The sequence below is a fragment of the Pseudorasbora parva genome, chromosome 13 (genome assembly GCF_024679245.1).
Source record: "Pseudorasbora parva isolate DD20220531a chromosome 13, ASM2467924v1, whole genome shotgun sequence".
Lineage (NCBI taxonomy): Eukaryota > Metazoa > Chordata > Actinopteri > Cypriniformes > Gobionidae > Pseudorasbora > Pseudorasbora parva.
Window position 1 is genome coordinate 2382016 of NC_090184.1, and position 17329 is coordinate 2399344.

General features: G+C 44.8%; 1 protein-coding gene across 10 annotated transcripts in view; it reads right to left on the minus strand.

The window, feature by feature from the left end:
* Positions 1–17329, minus strand: part of cacna1db (calcium channel, voltage-dependent, L type, alpha 1D subunit, b) — a 122782-nt gene that overhangs the window by 80656 nt on the left and 24797 nt on the right. For all 10 annotated transcript variants that reach the window (XM_067412953.1, XM_067412947.1, XM_067412952.1 and 7 more), the window contains exon 4: positions 9016–9155. In XM_067412953.1, the coding sequence (XP_067269054.1) occupies positions 9016–9155 (140 nt within the window). The remainder of the gene's footprint in view (positions 1–9015; positions 9156–17329) is intronic.

A 17329-nucleotide genomic window follows, 5' to 3' on the forward strand; every position in this document is an offset into this window, starting at 1 on the left:
CTGATCATAGTCCAGTGTCAGCTTCAGGCCCTGATCATAGTCCAGTGTCACCCTCAGGCCCTGATCATAGTCCAGTGTCAGCTTCAGGCCCTGATCATGGTCCAGTATCAGCTTCAGGCCCTAATCACAGTCCAGTGTCAGCTTCAGGCCCTGATCATAGTCCAGTGTCAGCCTCAGGCCCTGATCATAGTCCAGTGTCAGCTTCAGGCCCTGATCATGGTCCAGTGTCAGCTTCTGGCCTTGATCATGGTCCAGTGTCAGCTTCAGGCCCTGATCATGGTCCAGTGTCAGCTTCAGGCCCTGATCATAGTCCAGTGTCAGCTTCAGGCCCTGATCACAGTCCAGTGTCAGCTTCAGGCCCTGATCATAGTCCAGTGTCAGCTTCAGGCCCTGATCACAGTCCAGTGTCAGCTTCAGGCCCTGATCATAGTCCAGTGTCAGCTTCAGGCCCTGATCATGGTCCAGTGTCAGCTTCAGGCCCTAATCTTGGTCCAGTGTCAGCTTCAGGCCCTGATCATGGTCCAGTGTCAGCTTCAGGCCCTGTTCATGGTCCAGTGTCAGCTTCAGGCCCTGATCATAGTCCACTGTCAGCTTCAGGCCCTGATCATAGTCTAGTGTCAGCTTCAGGCCCTGATCATGGTCCAGTGTCAGCTTCAGGCCCTAATCATGGTCCAGTGTCAGCTTCAGGCCCTGATCATGGTCCAGTGTCAGCTTCAGGCCCTGTTCATGGTCCAGTGTCAGCTTCAGGCCCTGATCATAGTCCACTGTCAGCCTCAGGCCCTGATCATGGTCCAGTGTCAGCTTCTGGCCCTGATCATAGTCCAGTGTCAGCTTCTGGCCCTGATCATGGTCCAGTGTCAGCTTCTGGCCCTGATCATAGTCCAGTGTCAGCTTCAGGCCCTGATCATGGTCCAGTGTCAGCTTCAGGCCCTGATCATAGTCCAGTGTCACCCTCAGGCCCTGATCATAGTCCAGTGTCAGCTTCAGGCCCTGATCATGGTCCAGTATCAGCTTCAAGCCCTAATCACAGTCCAGTGTCAGCTTCAGGCCCTGATCATAGTCCAGTGTCAGCCTCAGGCCCTGATCATAGTCCAGTGTCAGCTTCAGGCCCTGATCATGGTCCAGTGTCAGCTTCTGGCCCTGATCATGGTCCAGTGTCAGCTTCAGGCCCTGATCATGGTCCAGTGTCAGCTTCAGGCCCTGATCATAGTCCAGTGTCAGCTTCAGGCCCTGATCACAGTCCAGTGTCAGCTTCAGGCCCTGATCACAGTCCAGTGTCAGCTTCAGGCCCTGATCACAGTCCAGTGTCAGCTTCAGGCCCTGATCATAGTCCAGTGTCAGCTTCAGGCCCTGATCATGGTCCAGTGTCAGCTTCAGGCCCTAATCATGGTCCAGTGTCAGCTTCAGGCCCTGATCATGGTCCAGTGTCAGCTTCAGGCCCTGTTCATGGTCCAGTGTCAGCTTCAGGCCCTGATCATAGTCCACTGTCAGCTTCAGGCCCCGATCATAGTCCAGTGTCAGCTTCAGGCCCTGATCATGGTCCAGTGTCAGCTTCAGGCCATAATCATGGTCCAGTGTCAGCTTCAGGCCCTGATCATGGTCCAGTGTCAGCTTCAGGCCCTGTTCATGGTCCAGTGTCAGCTTCAGGCCCTGATCATAGTCCACTGTCAGCCTCAGGCCCTGATCATAGTCCAGTGTCAGCTTCAGGCCCTGATCATGGTCCAGTGTCAGCTTCAGGCCATAATCATGGTCCAGTGTCAGCTTCAGGCCCTGATCATGGTCCAGTGTCAGCTTCAGGCCCTGTTCATGGTCCAGTGTCAGCTTCAGGCCCTGATCATAGTCCACTGTCAGCCTCAGGCCCTGATCATGGTCCAGTGTCAGCTTCTGGCCCTGATCATAGTCCAGTGTCAGCTTCTGGCCCTGATCATGGTCCAGTGTCAGCTTCTGGCCCTGATCATAGTCCAGTGTCAGCTTCAGGCCCTGATCATGGTCCAGTGTCAGCTTCAGGCCCTGATCATAGTCCAGTGTCAGCCTCAGGCCCTGATCATGGTCCAGTGTCAGCTTCTGGCCCTGATCATAGTCCAGTGTCAGCTTCTGGCCCTGATCATAGTCCAGTGTCAGCCTCAGGCCCTGATCATAGTCCAGTGTCAGCTTCAGGCCCTGATCATAGTCCAGTGTCAGCCTCAGGCCCTGATCATAGTCCAGTGTCAGCTTCTGGCCCTGATCATAGTCCAGTGTCAGCTTCAGGCCCTGATCATAGTCCAGTGTCAGCTTCAGGCCCTGATCATGGTCCAGTGTCAGCTTCAGGCCCTGATCATAGTCCAGTGTCAGCTTCAGGCCCTGATCATGGTCCAGTGTCAGCTTCAGGCCCTGATCATGGTCCAGTGTCAGCTTCTGGCCCTGATCATAGTCCAGTGTCAGCTTCTGGCCCTGATCATAGTCCAGTGTCAGCCTCAGGCCCTGATCATAGTCCAGTGTCAGCTTCAGGCCCTGATCATAGTCCAGTGTCAGCCTCAGGCCCTGATCATAGTCCAGTGTCAGCTTCTGGCCCTGATCATAGTCCAGTGTCAGCTTCAGGCCCTGATCATAGTCCAGTGTCAGCCTCAGGCCCTGATCATAGTCCAGTGTCAGCTTCAGGCCCTGATCATGGTCCAGTGTCAGCTTCAGGCCCTGATCATAGTCCAGTGTCAGCTTCTGGCCCTGATCATAGTCCAGTGTCAGCTTCTGGCCCTGATCATAGTCCAGTGTCAGCCTCAGGCCCTGATCATAGTCCAGTGTCAGCTTCAGGCCCTGATCATAGTCCAGTGTCAGCTTCAGGCCCTGATCATAGTCCAGTGTCAGCTTCAGGCCCTGATCACAGTCCAGTGTCAGCTTCAGGCCCTGATCATAGTCCAGTGTCAGCTTCAGGCCCTGATCACAGTCCAGTGTCAGCTTCAGGCCCTGATCATAGTCCAGTGTCAGCTTCAGGCCCTGATCATGGTCCAGTGTCAGCTTCAGGCCCTAATCATGGTCCAGTGTCAGCTTCAGGCCCTGATCATGGTCCAGTGTCAGCTTCAGGCCCTGATCATAGTCCAGTGTCAGCTTCAGGCCCTGATCATAGTCCAGTGTCAGCTTCAGGCCCTGATCATAGTCCAGTGTCAGCTTCAGGCCCTGTTCATGGTCCAGTGTCAGCTTCAGGCCCTGTTCATGGTCCAGTGTCAGCTTCAGGCCCTGATCATAGTCCACTGTCAGCCTCAGGCCCTGATCATGGTCCAGTGTCAGCTTCTGGCCCTGATCATAGTCCAGTGTCAGCTTCTGGCCCTGATCATAGTCCAGTGTCAGCTTCAGGCCCTGATCACAGTCCAGTGTCAGCTTCAGGCCCTGATCACAGTCCAGTGTCAGCTTCAGGCCCTGATCACAGTCCAGTGTCAGCTTCAGGCCCTGATCATAGTCCAGTGTCAGCCTCAGGCCCTGATCATAGTCCAGTGTCAGCCTCAGGCCCTGATCATAGTCCAGTGTCAGCCTCAGGCCCTGATCATAGTCCAGTGTCAGCTTCAGGCCCTGATCATAGTCCAGTGTCAGCTTCAGGCCCTGATCATAGTCCAGTGTCAGCTTCAGGCCCTGATCATAGTCCAGTGTCAGCCTCAGGCCCTGATCATAGTCCAGTGTCAGCTTCAGGCCCTGATCATAGTCCAGTGTCAGCTTCAGGCCCTGATCATAGTCCAGTGTCAGCTTCAGGCCCTGATCATAGTCCAGTGTCAGCTTCAGGCCCTGATCATAGTCCAGTGTCAGCCTCAGGCCCTGATCATGGTCCAGTGTCAGCCTCAGGCCCTGATCATAGTCCAGTGTCAGCTTCTGGCCCTGATCATGGTCCAGTGTCAGTCTCAGGCCCTGGTCATAGTCCAGTGTCAGCGTCAGGCCCTGATCACAGTCCAGTGTCAGCTTCAGGCCCTAATCATAGTCCAGTGTCAGCTTCAGGCCCTGATCATAGTCCAGTGTCAGCCTCAGGCCCTGATCATGGTCCAGTGTCAGCTTTAGGCCCTGATCATAGTCCAGTGTCAGCTTCAGGCCCTGATCATGGTCCAGTGTCAGCTTCAGGCCCTGATCATAGTCCAGTGTCAGCTTCAGGCCCTGATCATGGTCCAGTTTCAGCTTCAGGCCCTGATCATAGTCCAGTGTCAGCCTCAGGCCCTGATCATAGTCCAGTGTCAGCCTCAGGCCCTGATCATAGTCCAGTGTCAGCTTCAGGCCCTGATCATAGTCCAGTGTCAGCCTCAGGCCCTGATCATAGTCCAGTGTCAGCTTCAGGCCCTGATCATAGTCCAGTGTCAGCCTCAGGCCCTGATCATAGTCCAGTGTCAGCTTCAGGCCCTGATCATAGTCCAGTGTCAGCCTCAGGCCCTGATCATAGTCCAGTGTCAGCTTCAGGCCCTGATCATAGTCCAGTGTCAGCCTCAGGCCCTGATCATGGTCCAGTGTCAGCTTCAGGCCCTGATCATAGTCCAGTGTCAGCTTCAGGCCCTGATCATAGTCCAGTGTCAGCTTCAGGCCCTGATCATAGTCCAGTGTCAGCCTCAGGCCCTGATCATAGTCCAGTGTCAGCTTATGTATATAATACTCTTAATAGTGAAAACAAATAACTAGAGGACATAATAAAGGCCTAATTATTAATATAATTAATAAAAGTCTCTGCAAAACTAATATAAAATTCTTCTTTAATTCATTCTCTTTTTAATTCCTTCAATTCTGTCTCTTTTTCTCATTTCATGGATCTGTATGAATTGACACTCATCTGGCACCAGGGCTTAAGGACCTCGGCATGATCCCTGAGGATCTGACATCAACCGTGACCTCTGACTTCATGCACTGGATTCCCTCTTGCCTGAGTGCAGTTAATCACATTAGATCAGGTCATAGATCAGCATTTGATCAGGCTGTAAGCCCTTTTCAACAGTTGCCAGCTTTGTGCCAAAATCCTTAACATATTTACTAAATCCTTTCAACAATTACTAGCTGAACTTCTTCCAACAGAGCTGTTCAATGATATCAATTTGTAGGCCAAAGATAGCTGGCCAGTGTCTCCTTAACTCTGGTCATGCTGATGCCATTTACCATTGCGTCAACACCAAGACACAGCGTCGAACCCTAGATTTTATTCATATATCACCCGCAATACATCTTAACCAGACAATTATTTTAATGAACACATAGGAAGCGTCATATCACAAACCACAATCAAATTACTGAGACAGGTCACATTTTTGTGAGTGTTCACACACGTGACTTGCCTATTTCGAGTGTTACAATACGAAAATAAAGGGCACTTATATAAATTTACATTCTAACAAACCTTTGTTATGCTTTTAAAAAAGTGCACTTATTTTGATGTGTTGACTAACTAGGCACATGTAAAGTCATTTATAATTTTAACTGTAGTTTATTTAAAGCTAATGTATTTAAAATGTAGCAATTTGCAACATCATTAAAAATGTATTATTACAAATACATTTAAATACACAAATTACAAAATTCAATAAAAACTACATTACAAGTATATTTTAGTTTGCCATAAATGCTAATCAGGACATTCAGAAGTTCACTATTTCCTTATTTCAAAGACAATAGTAATACTGAAATTACATATAAAGATGTACATACTTAGTCATACTAAAGAGGTTAAACAAGCACACTTAAGTTCATCTAATGGCATTTAAAAAAAGGTAAATATTATAAAATAATTTAATTGTAACTAGGGATGCATGATACATCAGTGTTACGAATTGCTCTGAGACTTTGTGTTAAAGATCCAAGTGCAGCTTTATTAAAGGGACAATCTAGACACGTAATCCAATGTACAGGCAATGGGTCAATAAACAGGCAGGCAGTCCAAACAAACAAAAAAGGCAGGAGTGACAGGCAAAAAGGTAATCCAAAAACAGGCAGAGTCCAGATAACAAGATACCAGTGGCCTGTTGCACAAAGCTGGTTTCAGTTGCTACCCAGGTAAGTTCGAGATAAGTTCGAGCAAACTCAGTTTTTTCAGGCTCAAGAAGTTGGATTGGTTTTTATCACCATGGTAACTTACACTGCACGGCTAACCTGCTCTAGAGCCGGTTTTATTCTGGGTTAGAGATCGCAAACCCAAACTGGACCAATCAGCTGCAAGTAAAGATGCAATAAAGCCCCACCCCCTGTATCTCTCGTTCCAAATTTGCAGTTTATAGTGAAAAAACCGTTAGAGACAAACTTGCTCATCTTAAACTTTATATTTATATTATACGAACTATAATAACTTTTAATTAATATAATATATTCATATAATTATTATATTAATTGACAAGTAGACAAATATAAATATAATACATGCATTCATAATTCTTTTAAACAATGTGTATTCATTTGAGCTCTTTGTGAACATATAATTATTAGACATATTTCTTTGTTTCACGTCATGCATTGATATTGTCAGATATTCTTTAAGCTTCTCAATCTTTCGCTGCAGTAGCAGTGTTTATTCCTGCTTTGTAAACACATTTAATTTCATGATCATTTTCAAAATGAAATCTCAATCTTCAGAAGAGAAGTGAATCAAATGGACACTGTGATTGGCTGTTTGCCGCACATGTCACACTTTCAGGTGCACGTGCTTCAGAGTTAATCGCTAACTCTGGATTAAACTAGCCTAGAAATCTAGACGCACCCTAGCGGCAGCAAATTTAATCTGCCCACAAGTGTCGTCTAGGAACTCTCAATACCCTTCTGAGCTGTAATTCCCTCACTCTGGACGAGCCAATCACATCATGTATAGAGTCGGCGGGCGGAGCCATAATGACGACGGCCGAGTTGCGCTTGCGTGCTTCTAGTAAACACAGAAACTGGCGAACGGCGGTCTTTCGAAATCAGCTTTGACTGCGATTCTGGAAGACTTGGAGTTAAGCTTTTCTCTGAGTAAAGAACAGCACTGAAGTCATTCTTAAAAAGGTTGTTTTTTAAAATGTGTTTAGAGTTTAGGGATACGGCGAATGTTTAATCTATCAACGAGCTCTGCTTCACCTTCGTTGCTCTGGTTGGTTGTAGCGCTATCCTATCACGTGCAGAGGAAGTTTGAAAGATGACCGTTTATCCGCCCCTCAGATTGAGCTGTCAATGGGGAGTTTCCATACCAAACATCTTGATGTGGGTCTGGCTTGTCAGGCTAGGATTAAACCTGAGTTAACAGAGAAAGTTTATACCAAGCTTTGAGAAGCGGTTCAATTTGATCTAAACCAGGCTGTATTTTTCTGGATTTGTTAATTCTAAACCTACTCTGAAATGCAGAGTTTGTTCAGCTAGCTTCATGCAACAGGCCTCAGGGATGAACGCTCAGAGATTCAGCATAACACATTCAAAACCTTGCAATCAATCACAGGGTGAACAGGCTGGATATAGGTAGAGGTAATGAGGTAAATGAGACACAGGTGAAAACATTGAGTGCTGATGAGTCTGGGCAAAGGATCATGGGTGATGTAGTCTATGATGGAATGACAGTCTGGGTTGGAGTTCCCTCTGGTGGTGATCAGGGTTACTCACACTGTTGAATCGTTACAATCGGTTACCATATCGGTATCGGATATATGTTCACTTGTAAAGTTATCGGCCGATATATATGTAAATTTTTATTGTTATCGGTATCTGCCCATATATGTTAATTTTTTGTCGCTATCTGCCCATATAGGTTCATTTTTAATGTTATCGGTATCTGCCCATATATGTTCTTTTTTAATGTTATCATATCTGTCGATATATGTTCATTTTTAATGTTATCAGTCAATATATATGTTATTTTTTAATTTTATCGGTATGGCCAATATATATGTTTATTTTTTATGTTATGGGTAAGGCCAATATATGTTAATTTTAATGTTATCGGTAAGGTCAATGTATGTTAATGTTTATGTTATCGGTAAGGCCAATATATGTTAATTTTAATGTTATCGGTATCGTCCGATATATGTTAATTTTAATGTTATCGGTAAGGCCAATATATCTTAATTTTAATGTTATCGATAAGGCCAATATATGTTCATTTTTTATGTTATCGGTATCGTCCGATATATGTTCATTTCTATTGTTATCAGTATCAGCCGATATATGTTCATTTTTATTGTTATCAGTATCAGCCGATATATGTTCATTTTTAATGTTATCAGTATCAGCCGATATATGTTCATTTTTAATGTTATCAGTATCAGTCGATATATGTTCATTTTTTATGTTATCAGTATCAGCCGATATATGTTCATTTTTAATGTTATCAGTATCAGCCGATATATGTTCATTTTTAATGTTATCAGTATCAGCCGATATATGTTCATTTTTAATGTTATCAGTATCAGCCGATATATGTTCATTTTTAATGTTATCAGTATCAGCCGATATATGTAAATTTTTTATGTTATCGGTATTGGCCGATATATCTTCATTTTTAATGTTATCGGCTAATATGTGTTAATGTTTTATGTTATCGGCTGGTATGTGTTCATTTTTAATGTTATCAGCTGATATGTGTTTCTTTTTAATGTTATCGTATCGGCCGACATTTGTTTATTTTTTATTTTATCGTATCAGCCGATATACAGTATGTTCGTTTTTTATATTATCGTCTTAGCCGATTTATGTTCATTTTTAATGTTACCGCTATCGGCTGATATATGATTGAAAAAATATGATTGAAAAAATACGGTTAGGTCTGTCATATCGGCTACATAAATTCGTAGAACATAATAATTGTGCATTTGGTACATTGCTTTTAATGGTGAGACATTTGTTTTAGTAATCAGGCTCCCAAAAATTATATAAAAATTTGGATTTAGATTTATTAGCCAATATATAGGTTATTGGCTTTCAAATATAAATAATTAAAAAACATTACATTCAGTTTACACTTAAGCATATTCTTTTAAAGTACATTACAGTAATAAGTACACTTTTTTTTCAAAGGTAGCCCTGTAAAGAAATGTCAAATGAGTGTGAAAGAGAGTGTGACTGTTCACTTACCCAACAATGACGATGACAAAATCCAACATATTCCACCCATTTCTCACATAGGAGTTCTGATGCATCACCAGCCCATACGCGATGATCTTGAGGAAGGTTTCAATCGTGAAAATGATCAGGAAGGCATATTCTACTGTTTCCTGTGAGACGCAGTGATAGAACAGAGAGATCATTAATCAGTTTTTTTATTTATTTGTGATTTTGTAAATTAAGTTGACCTGGACAGACCAAAGAGAAAATCCCAATATGCTTTTGATTTTGTTTAACAAAATGCCAGAACAGGGAATTGAGGGGAACAAAGACAATAGATTAGTACTAATAGATTAGTGCTCGTCCAATCCATGTGTTTTCACCTTCTTTAAAAGAAAGAAGTAACCCTTTTAAGTCTACAGTTAAACTCAAATAAATACAATACATTCCAATAAAGAAAAAAACAATGATTTTAAATCATCACATCAGATTTCAGAAACTCACCACAATACATTTCCTGTTTCCAAAGTCCATATGCAAATGCAATCCTAAATTTCACAAAAAGTCCAAATCTAGCCCTTCCCACAGCTGATTTATAACTTTAAAAATAACACATGCTGTGCAACATTACTTTACTGTAAGCCATTTTCCTATTTCTAGTGGATGTTATGCACAATATGCAATATAGACTGGTTATGATTAGGGCGAGCATGTGCCATTAAAATGACTGCTCATTGAGCATTTATATTGCAAAATGAAATTATTATTATTATGATGATGATGATTGTGGTCTGCAGTGGTCTGCAGTGGTCAGTCTCTATCAAAGGGTAGAGTTAGGGACAGGTGTGGTGGTGTGGGTCAGTTTAAGGGTAGAGTTAGGGACAGGTGTGGTGGTGTGGGTCAGTTTAAGGGTAGAGTTAGGGACAGGTGTGGTGGTGTGGGTCAGTTTAAGGGTAGAGTTAGGGACAGGTGTGGTGGTGTGGATCAGTTTAAGGGTAAAGTTAGGATCAGGTGTGGTGGTGTGGGTCAGTTTAAGGGTAGAGTTAGGGTCAGGTGTGGTGGTGTGGGTCAGTTTAAGGGTAGAGTTAGGGTCAGGTGTGGTGTGGGTCAGTTTAAGGGTAAAGTTAGGGACAGGTGTGGTGGTGTGGGTCAGTTTAAGGGTAAAGTTAGGGACAGGTGTGGTGGTGTGGGTCAGTTTAAGGGTAAAGTTAGGGACAGGTGTGGTGGTGTGGGTCAGTTTAAGGGTAAAGTTAGGATCAGGTGTGGTGGTGTGGGTCAGTTTAAGGGTAAAGTTAGGGACAGGTGTGGTGGTGTGGGTCAGTTTAAGGGTAAAGTTAGGATCAGGTGTGGTGGTGTGGGTCAGTTTAAGGGTAAAGTTAGGGTCAGGTGTGGTGGTGTGGATCAGTTTAAGGGTAAAGTTAGGATCAGCTGTGGTGGTGTGGGTCAGTTAAAGGGTAAAGTTAGGGTCAGGTTTGGTGGTGTGGGTCAGTTTAAGGGTAGAGTTAGGGACAGGTGTGGTGGTGTGGGTCAGTTTAAGGGTAGAGTTAGGGTCAGGTGTGGTGGTGTGGGTCAGTTTAAGGGTAGAGATATGGTCAGGTGTGGTGGTGTGGGTCAGTTTAAGGGTAGAGTTAGGGACAGGTGTGGTGGTGTGGGTCAGTTTAAGGGTAAAGTTAGGGTCAGGTTTGGTGGTGTGGGTCAGTTTAAGGGTAAAGTTAGGGTCAGGTGTGGTGGTGTGGGTCAGTTTAAGGGTAAAGTTAGGGTCAGGTGTGGTGGTGTGGGTCAGTTTAAGTGTAAAGTTTGGGTCAGGTGTGGTGGTGTGGGTCAGTTTAAGGGTAAAGTTAGGGTCAGGTGTGGTGGTGTGGGTCAGTTTAAGGGTAACGTTAGGGAGAGGTGTGGTGGTGTGGGTCAGTTTAAGGGTAGAGTTAGGGACAGGTGTGGTGGTGTGGGTCAGTTTAAGGGTAGAGTTAGGGTCAGGTGTGGTGGTGTGGGTCAGTTTAAGGGTAGAGTTAGGGTCAGGTGTGGTGGTGTGGGTCAGTTTAAGGGTAGAGTAAGAGACAGGTGTGGTGGTGTGGGTCAGTTTAAGGGTAGAGTTAGGGACAGGTGTGGTGGTGAGGGTCAGTTTAAGGGTAGAGTTAGGGTCAGGTGTGGTGGTGTGGGCCAGTTTAAGGGTAGAGTTAGGGACAGGTGTGGTGGTGTGGGTCAGTTTAAGGGTAGAGTTAGGGACAGGTGTGGTGGTGTGGGTCAGTTTAAGGATAGAGTTAGGGACAGGTGTGGTGGTGTGGGTCAGTTTAAGGGTAGAGTTAGGGACAGGTGTGGTGGTGTGGGTCAGTTTATGGGTAGAGTTAGGGTCAGGTGTGGTGGTGTGGGTCAGTTTATGGGTAGAGTTAGGGTCAGGTGTGGTGGTGTGGGTCAGTTTAAGGGTAGAATTAGGGTCAGGTGTGGTGGTGTGGGTCAGTTTAAGGGTAGAGTAAGAGACAGGTGTGGTGGTGTGGGTCAGTTTAAGGGTAGAGTTAGGGACAGGTGTGGTGGTGAGGGTCAGTTTAAGGGTAGAGTTAGGGTCAGGTGTGGTGGTGCGGGTCAGTTTAAGGGTAGAGTTAGGGACAGGTGTGGTGGTGTGGGTCAGTTTAAGGGTAAAGTTAGGGACAGGTGTGGTGGTGTGGGTCAGTTTAAGGGTAGAGTTAGGGACAGGTGTGGTGGTGTGGGTCAGTTTAAGGGTAAAGTTAGAGACAGGTGTGGTGGTGTGGGTCAGTTTAAGGGTAGAGTTAGGGACAGGTGTGGTGGTGTGGGTCAGTTTAAGGGTAAAGTTAGGGTCAGGTGTGGTGGTGTGGGTCAGTTTAAGGGTAAAGTTAGGGACAGGTGTGGTGGTGTGGGTCAGTTTAAGGGTAGAGTTAGGGACAGGTGTGGTGGTGTGGGTCAGTTTAAGGGTAAAGTTAGCGTCAGGTGTGGTGGTGTGGGTCAGTTTAAGGGTAAAGTTAGGGTCAGGTGTGGTGGTGTGGGTCAGTTTAAGTGTAAAGTTTGGGTCAGGTGTGGTGGTGTGGGTCAGTTTAAGGGTAAAGTTAGGGTCAGGTGTGGTGGTGTGGGTCAGTTTAAGGGTAACGTTAGGGACAGGTGTGGTGGTGTGGGTCAGTTTAAGGGTAAAGTTAGGGACAGGTGTGGCGGTGAGGGTCAGTTTAAGGGTAGAGTTAGGGACAGGTGTGGTGGTGAGGGTCAGTTTAAGGGTAGTGTCAGGGTCAGGTGTGGTGGTGTGGGTCAGTTTAAGGGTAAAGTTAGGGACAGGTGTGGTGGTGTGGGTCAGTTTAAGGGTAAAGTTAGGGTCAGGTGTGGTGGTGAGGGTCAGTTTAAGGGTAGTGTCAGGGTCAGGTGTGGTGGTGTGGGTCAGTTTAAGGGTAGAGTTAGGGACAGGTGTGGTGGTGAGGGTCAGTTTAAGGGTAGTGTCAGGGTCAGGTGTGGTGGTGTGGGTCAGTTTAAGGGTAAAGTTAGGGACAGGTGTGGTGGTGTGGGTCAGTTTAAGGGTAGAGTTAGGGTCAGGTGTGGTGGTGAGGGTCAGTTTAAGGGTAGTGTCAGGGTCAGGTGTGGTGGTGTGGGTCAGTTTAAGGGTAAAGTTAGGGACAGGTGTGGTGGTGTGGGTCAGTTTAAGGGTAGAGTTAGAGACAGGTGTGGTGGTGTGGGTCAGTTTAAGGGTAGAGTTAGGGACAGGTGTGGTGGTGTGGGTCAGTTTAAGGGTAAAGTTAGAGACAGGTGTGGTGGTGTGGGTCAGTTTAAGGGTAGAGTTAGGGACAGACGTGGTGGTGTGGGTCAGTTTAAGGGTAAAGTTAGGGACAGGTGTGGTGGTGTGGGTCAGTTTAAGGGTAGAGTTAGAGACAGGTGTGGTGGTGTGGGTCAGTTTAAGGGTAAAGTTAGAGACAGGTGTGGTGGTGTGGGTCAGTTTAAGGGTAGAGTTAGGGTCAGGTGTGGTGGTGTGGGTCAGTTTAAGGGTAAAGTTAGGGACAGGTGTGGTGGTGTGGGTCAGTTTAAGGGTAGAGTTAGGGACAGGTGTGGTGGTTTGGGTCAGTTTAAGGGTAGAGTTAGGGTCAGGTGTGGTGGTGTGGGTCAGTTTAAGGGTAAAGTTAGGGACAGGTGTGGTGGTGTGGGTCAGTTTAAGGGTAGAGTTAGGGACAGGTGTGGTGGTCTGGGTCAGTTTAAGGGTAGAGTTAGGGACAGGTGTGGTGGTGTGGGTCAGTTTAAGGGTAGAGTTAGGGTCAGGTGTGGTGGTGTGGGTCAGTTTAAGGGTAGAGTTAGGGACAGGTGTGGTGGTGTGGGTCAGTTTAAGGGTAGAGTTAGGGTCAGGTGTGGTGGTGTGGGTCAGTTTAAGGGTAAAGTTAGGGACAGGTGTGGTGGTGTGGGTCAGTTTAAGGGTAGAGTTAGAGACAGGTGTGGTGGTGTGGGTCAGTTTAAGGGTAGAGTTAGGGACAGGTGTGGTGGTCTGGATCAGTTTAAGGGTAGAGTTAGGGTCAGGTGTGGTGGTGTGGGTCAGTTTAAGGGTAAAGTTAGGGACAGGTGTGGTGGTGTGGGTCAGTTTAAGGGTAGAGTTAGGGTCAGGTGTGGTGGTGTGGGTCAGTTTAAGGGTAGAGTTAGGGACAGGTGTGGTGGTGTGGGTCAGTTTAAGGGTAGAGTTAGGGTCAGGTGTGGTGGTGTGGGTCAGTTTAAGGGTAAAGTTAGGGACAGGTGTGGTGGTGTGGGTCAGTTTAAGGGTAGAGTTAGAGACAGGTGTGGTGGTGTGGGTCAGTTTAAGGGTAGAGTTAGGGACAGGTGTGGTGGTCTGGATCAGTTTAAGGGTAGAGTTAGGGTCAGGTGTGGTGGTGTGGGTCAGTTTAAGGGTAAAGTTAGGGACAGGTGTGGTGGTGTGGGTCAGTTTAAGGGTAGAGTTAGGGTCAGGTGTGGGGGTGTGGGTCAGTTTAAGGGTAGAGTTAGGGACAGGTGTGGTGGTGTGGGTCAGTTTAAGGGTAAAGTTAGGGTCAGGTGTGGTGGTGTGTATAAGTTTTAGTGTAGAGTTAGGTGTAAGGGAAGTGCCAACTGTGTACAAATGTAACTACAAAAATTAATTACAGATGTAATTACATGCTGGTATTTTTAAAAATTTAAGTACAATGTAAAAAACATGTAAGTACACAATAAGTGCACTGTATTAAATGATTCATTCAAATGTTAGTACATAGTAGTTAAGGCCAACTAATATGAAGTGGGTCTGAATATTTTAACAACAGTTGCTATTATAAAAGACAACATGAAATAAACACAAGCCAACAATTCAGTAAAACGTACAAAAGCAGCGCTCTAGTACAGGATTCAAGTTAAATATAGCCTAATATAAAGTTTTGAAACAATCGATTTGCTCAGGAACAAGTAATAGGTTAATAAGACCAAAGGTTGCCCGTTTGATGTACCCCAATTGAATTATATCTCATGTTTCATATTTGAGGTCTACATAACTACATTCTCGCCTTAAACTACATTTCGTGACACAACACCAGAAGTTTTTGTAAACAATATGCTGGATTTGTTCGATCGCCATGACAGTCGGCGCAAGAGGAGTGATACAATAGGTGAAACGGTCCCAGAGCTGATAGAGACAGAGCGCATTTAGGCCAACAATACAACAATACAACGCTCTCCATTGTCTTTGTTTTGCGTAAAGCGGCCTCTTTGTCATTTCTGACTTATAACAAAAAACAGAGCAATGTCTAAAAGCTGCTGTGTGATAGGATGTACAGCAAACAAGCTAAAGAAGAATGGGTACATGTTGGGATCCTGACACTCAGTTTGCGTGTGCAGTAAACACTTTGTCACTGTTAAGTCAAATATCCAAATGTCAGTTTTATATATTATATTTCCTGTCGCTGATTATGGTCCCCTCCAGAAGGCGTAGTTCTGGGTTTTTTAGCTTGTCACACATCAGCTTTAGACATTGTTCTGTTTTTTGTTATAAGTCAGAAATGAACAGGAGGCAGCCTCACGCAATACAAAGTCAATGGAGAGCGTTGGAGTGACCTATATAAGGTATAATGATAATAATATTGCCCCTTAAAGGAAAAGTTGGTTTCTGACCCTGCACATGCCAGAAATGTGTTGAAGAAATTTGGAATGTGAAACTAAAAACCAATCAACACACCAGATGACGTCAGCGCAAATGACAGTGATGACAGTGAAGGAGCTGATCAAACACTGCTTCAGTCTGTTAAATCTGATCAAATACACAACAGACAAACACAACGGGCAAATGATCCCACAAAGCAGGAAAACAGTCAACAGGACTGAGCCCCAAAAAAAAAGCAATTAAACATGAATGGATAAGATTAAAAATGAACATAAATCGGCCGATAACATTAAAAATGAATGGATGATTTCTATTTTCTCTCTTTACTTATTATCAGTACTCTGCAATTGTACAGTTGGTACACTAAATTGGTATACTTAAAGTCTGCAAAATTGGAACAAGTAATTTTGTACTTTAGTTATCCAGAAAAGACTAAAGATGTACTCAAGTATATTTGATTGTGCTAAAGTGGAAATATTGCAAGCGTACTTTAGGCACACTTTCAATATCTTGCATTTTAAGAGAGATATCATACTATCTATCACATTCAGTTTAGCTCATGGACCTTCAGTTTGCTTTCCATTTATCACGTTTCTTTGTTCAGTTTCCCGCCACTCGTCTGTCTCCATGGTTATGTTCTCATTTGTGTTTGCTTTATGAGGTGGTCCCTCACATCATTCCCTGTCCGATCACTGTTATGTTTAGATGTTTGCACTACCTGTCTGTATGCTATCTTGATCTACTGTTAAAGTTTAGTTTAGTTTAGTTTATTAATTTATATAGCACATTTAAAACAACCAAGGTTGTTGTACTGTACAAGAGCAATCAAACAAAAATCAAAACAGAAATACACATAAGATTTAAACATTGAGGGCACATGGGAAAACATTAACACCATCAGTTAAAACATAAAGAATATAGATGAGTTTTTAAGGATGCTTTAAAAGTAGCAACAGAGGGGGAAGATCTAATACTGAGAGGAAGACAGTTCCAGAGTCGAGGAGCCGCTACAGAGAAAGCTCTTTAGTTTTAGAACGAGAGCGAGGAATAGAAAGAAGTTGATTAGAAGAGCGTAGTGATCTTGAAGCATTGTGCATAACAAGAAGATCACTAATGTACTGAGGTGCAAGCCCATGAAGCGCTTTAAAAACAAAAAGCAAAATTAAACGTAGTTGTTTGGCTTCACTGTCTTCATCTGTCTGTCAGCAAACACCTGTGTAACACTAAACTTACTAATAGTGATAAACACATTTTAGACTTTATATTAAGATATGTGCATTGTGCAACAAAATCCAAATGAACTTTAATTATTATATGTACAGTATATCAGTAAGTCTCAAGTGATTGTGGAGAGGTTGATGAGCGAGAGATATGGGAGGAGCGACACCAGTGAAGGACGAGAGAGGGCCAGGCCTGGACTTTATATTGTGTTTTGTTTACGTTTTATTCCGTGAGGGGCCGCCGCCTTTACTTTCATTTTGTGTTTATCTATTTAAGTCTATCTATTGAATGTTCTCCGGGTTCCGCCTCCATCTTCCCTTTTGAACAAACTATGTTACAGTGATATCTTAGTAAATTAGTAAAGCCTATATATTGCACTATATAAATAAGTATTGTGCCGCCCCTCCAGATCCCTGAGTTCAGGTGTTCAATCCCTTCATGGCCACAGGAGTATAAATCAAGCCTGCAGACGAGCTCAGTGAACTCAAGCGTGGGGCCGTGATAGGTTGCCACCTGTGCAATAAGTCCATTCCTGACATTTCCTCACGACTAAATATTCCACGCTCAACTGTTAGTGGGATTATAACAAAGAGGAAGCCATTGGGAACAACAGCAACTCAGCCAGAGCGGGGTCAGCGCATGCTGAGGGTCACAGTGCGCAGATGTCGCCAACTTTCTGCAGAGTCAACAGCTCCAGACCTCCAAACTTCTGTGGCCTTTAGATGAGCTCAAGAACAGTGTAGAGAGCTTCATGGAATGGGTTCCCATGGCCGAGCAGCTCATCCAAGCCTTACATCACCAAGAGCAATGCAAAGCGTGGGATGCAGTGGAGTAAAGCAGCCGCACCTGGACTCTAGAGCAGTGAGACGTGTTCTCTGAGTGACCAATCACGCTTCAGTCGGACAATCCCATGGACGAGTCTGGGTTTGGCGGTTGCCAGGAGAACGGGACTTGCCTGACTGCATTGTGCCGAGTGTAAAGTTTTGTGGAGGGGGGATTATGGGGTGGGGTTGGTTGTGCTTGGCCCCTTAGTTCCAGTGAGAGGAACTC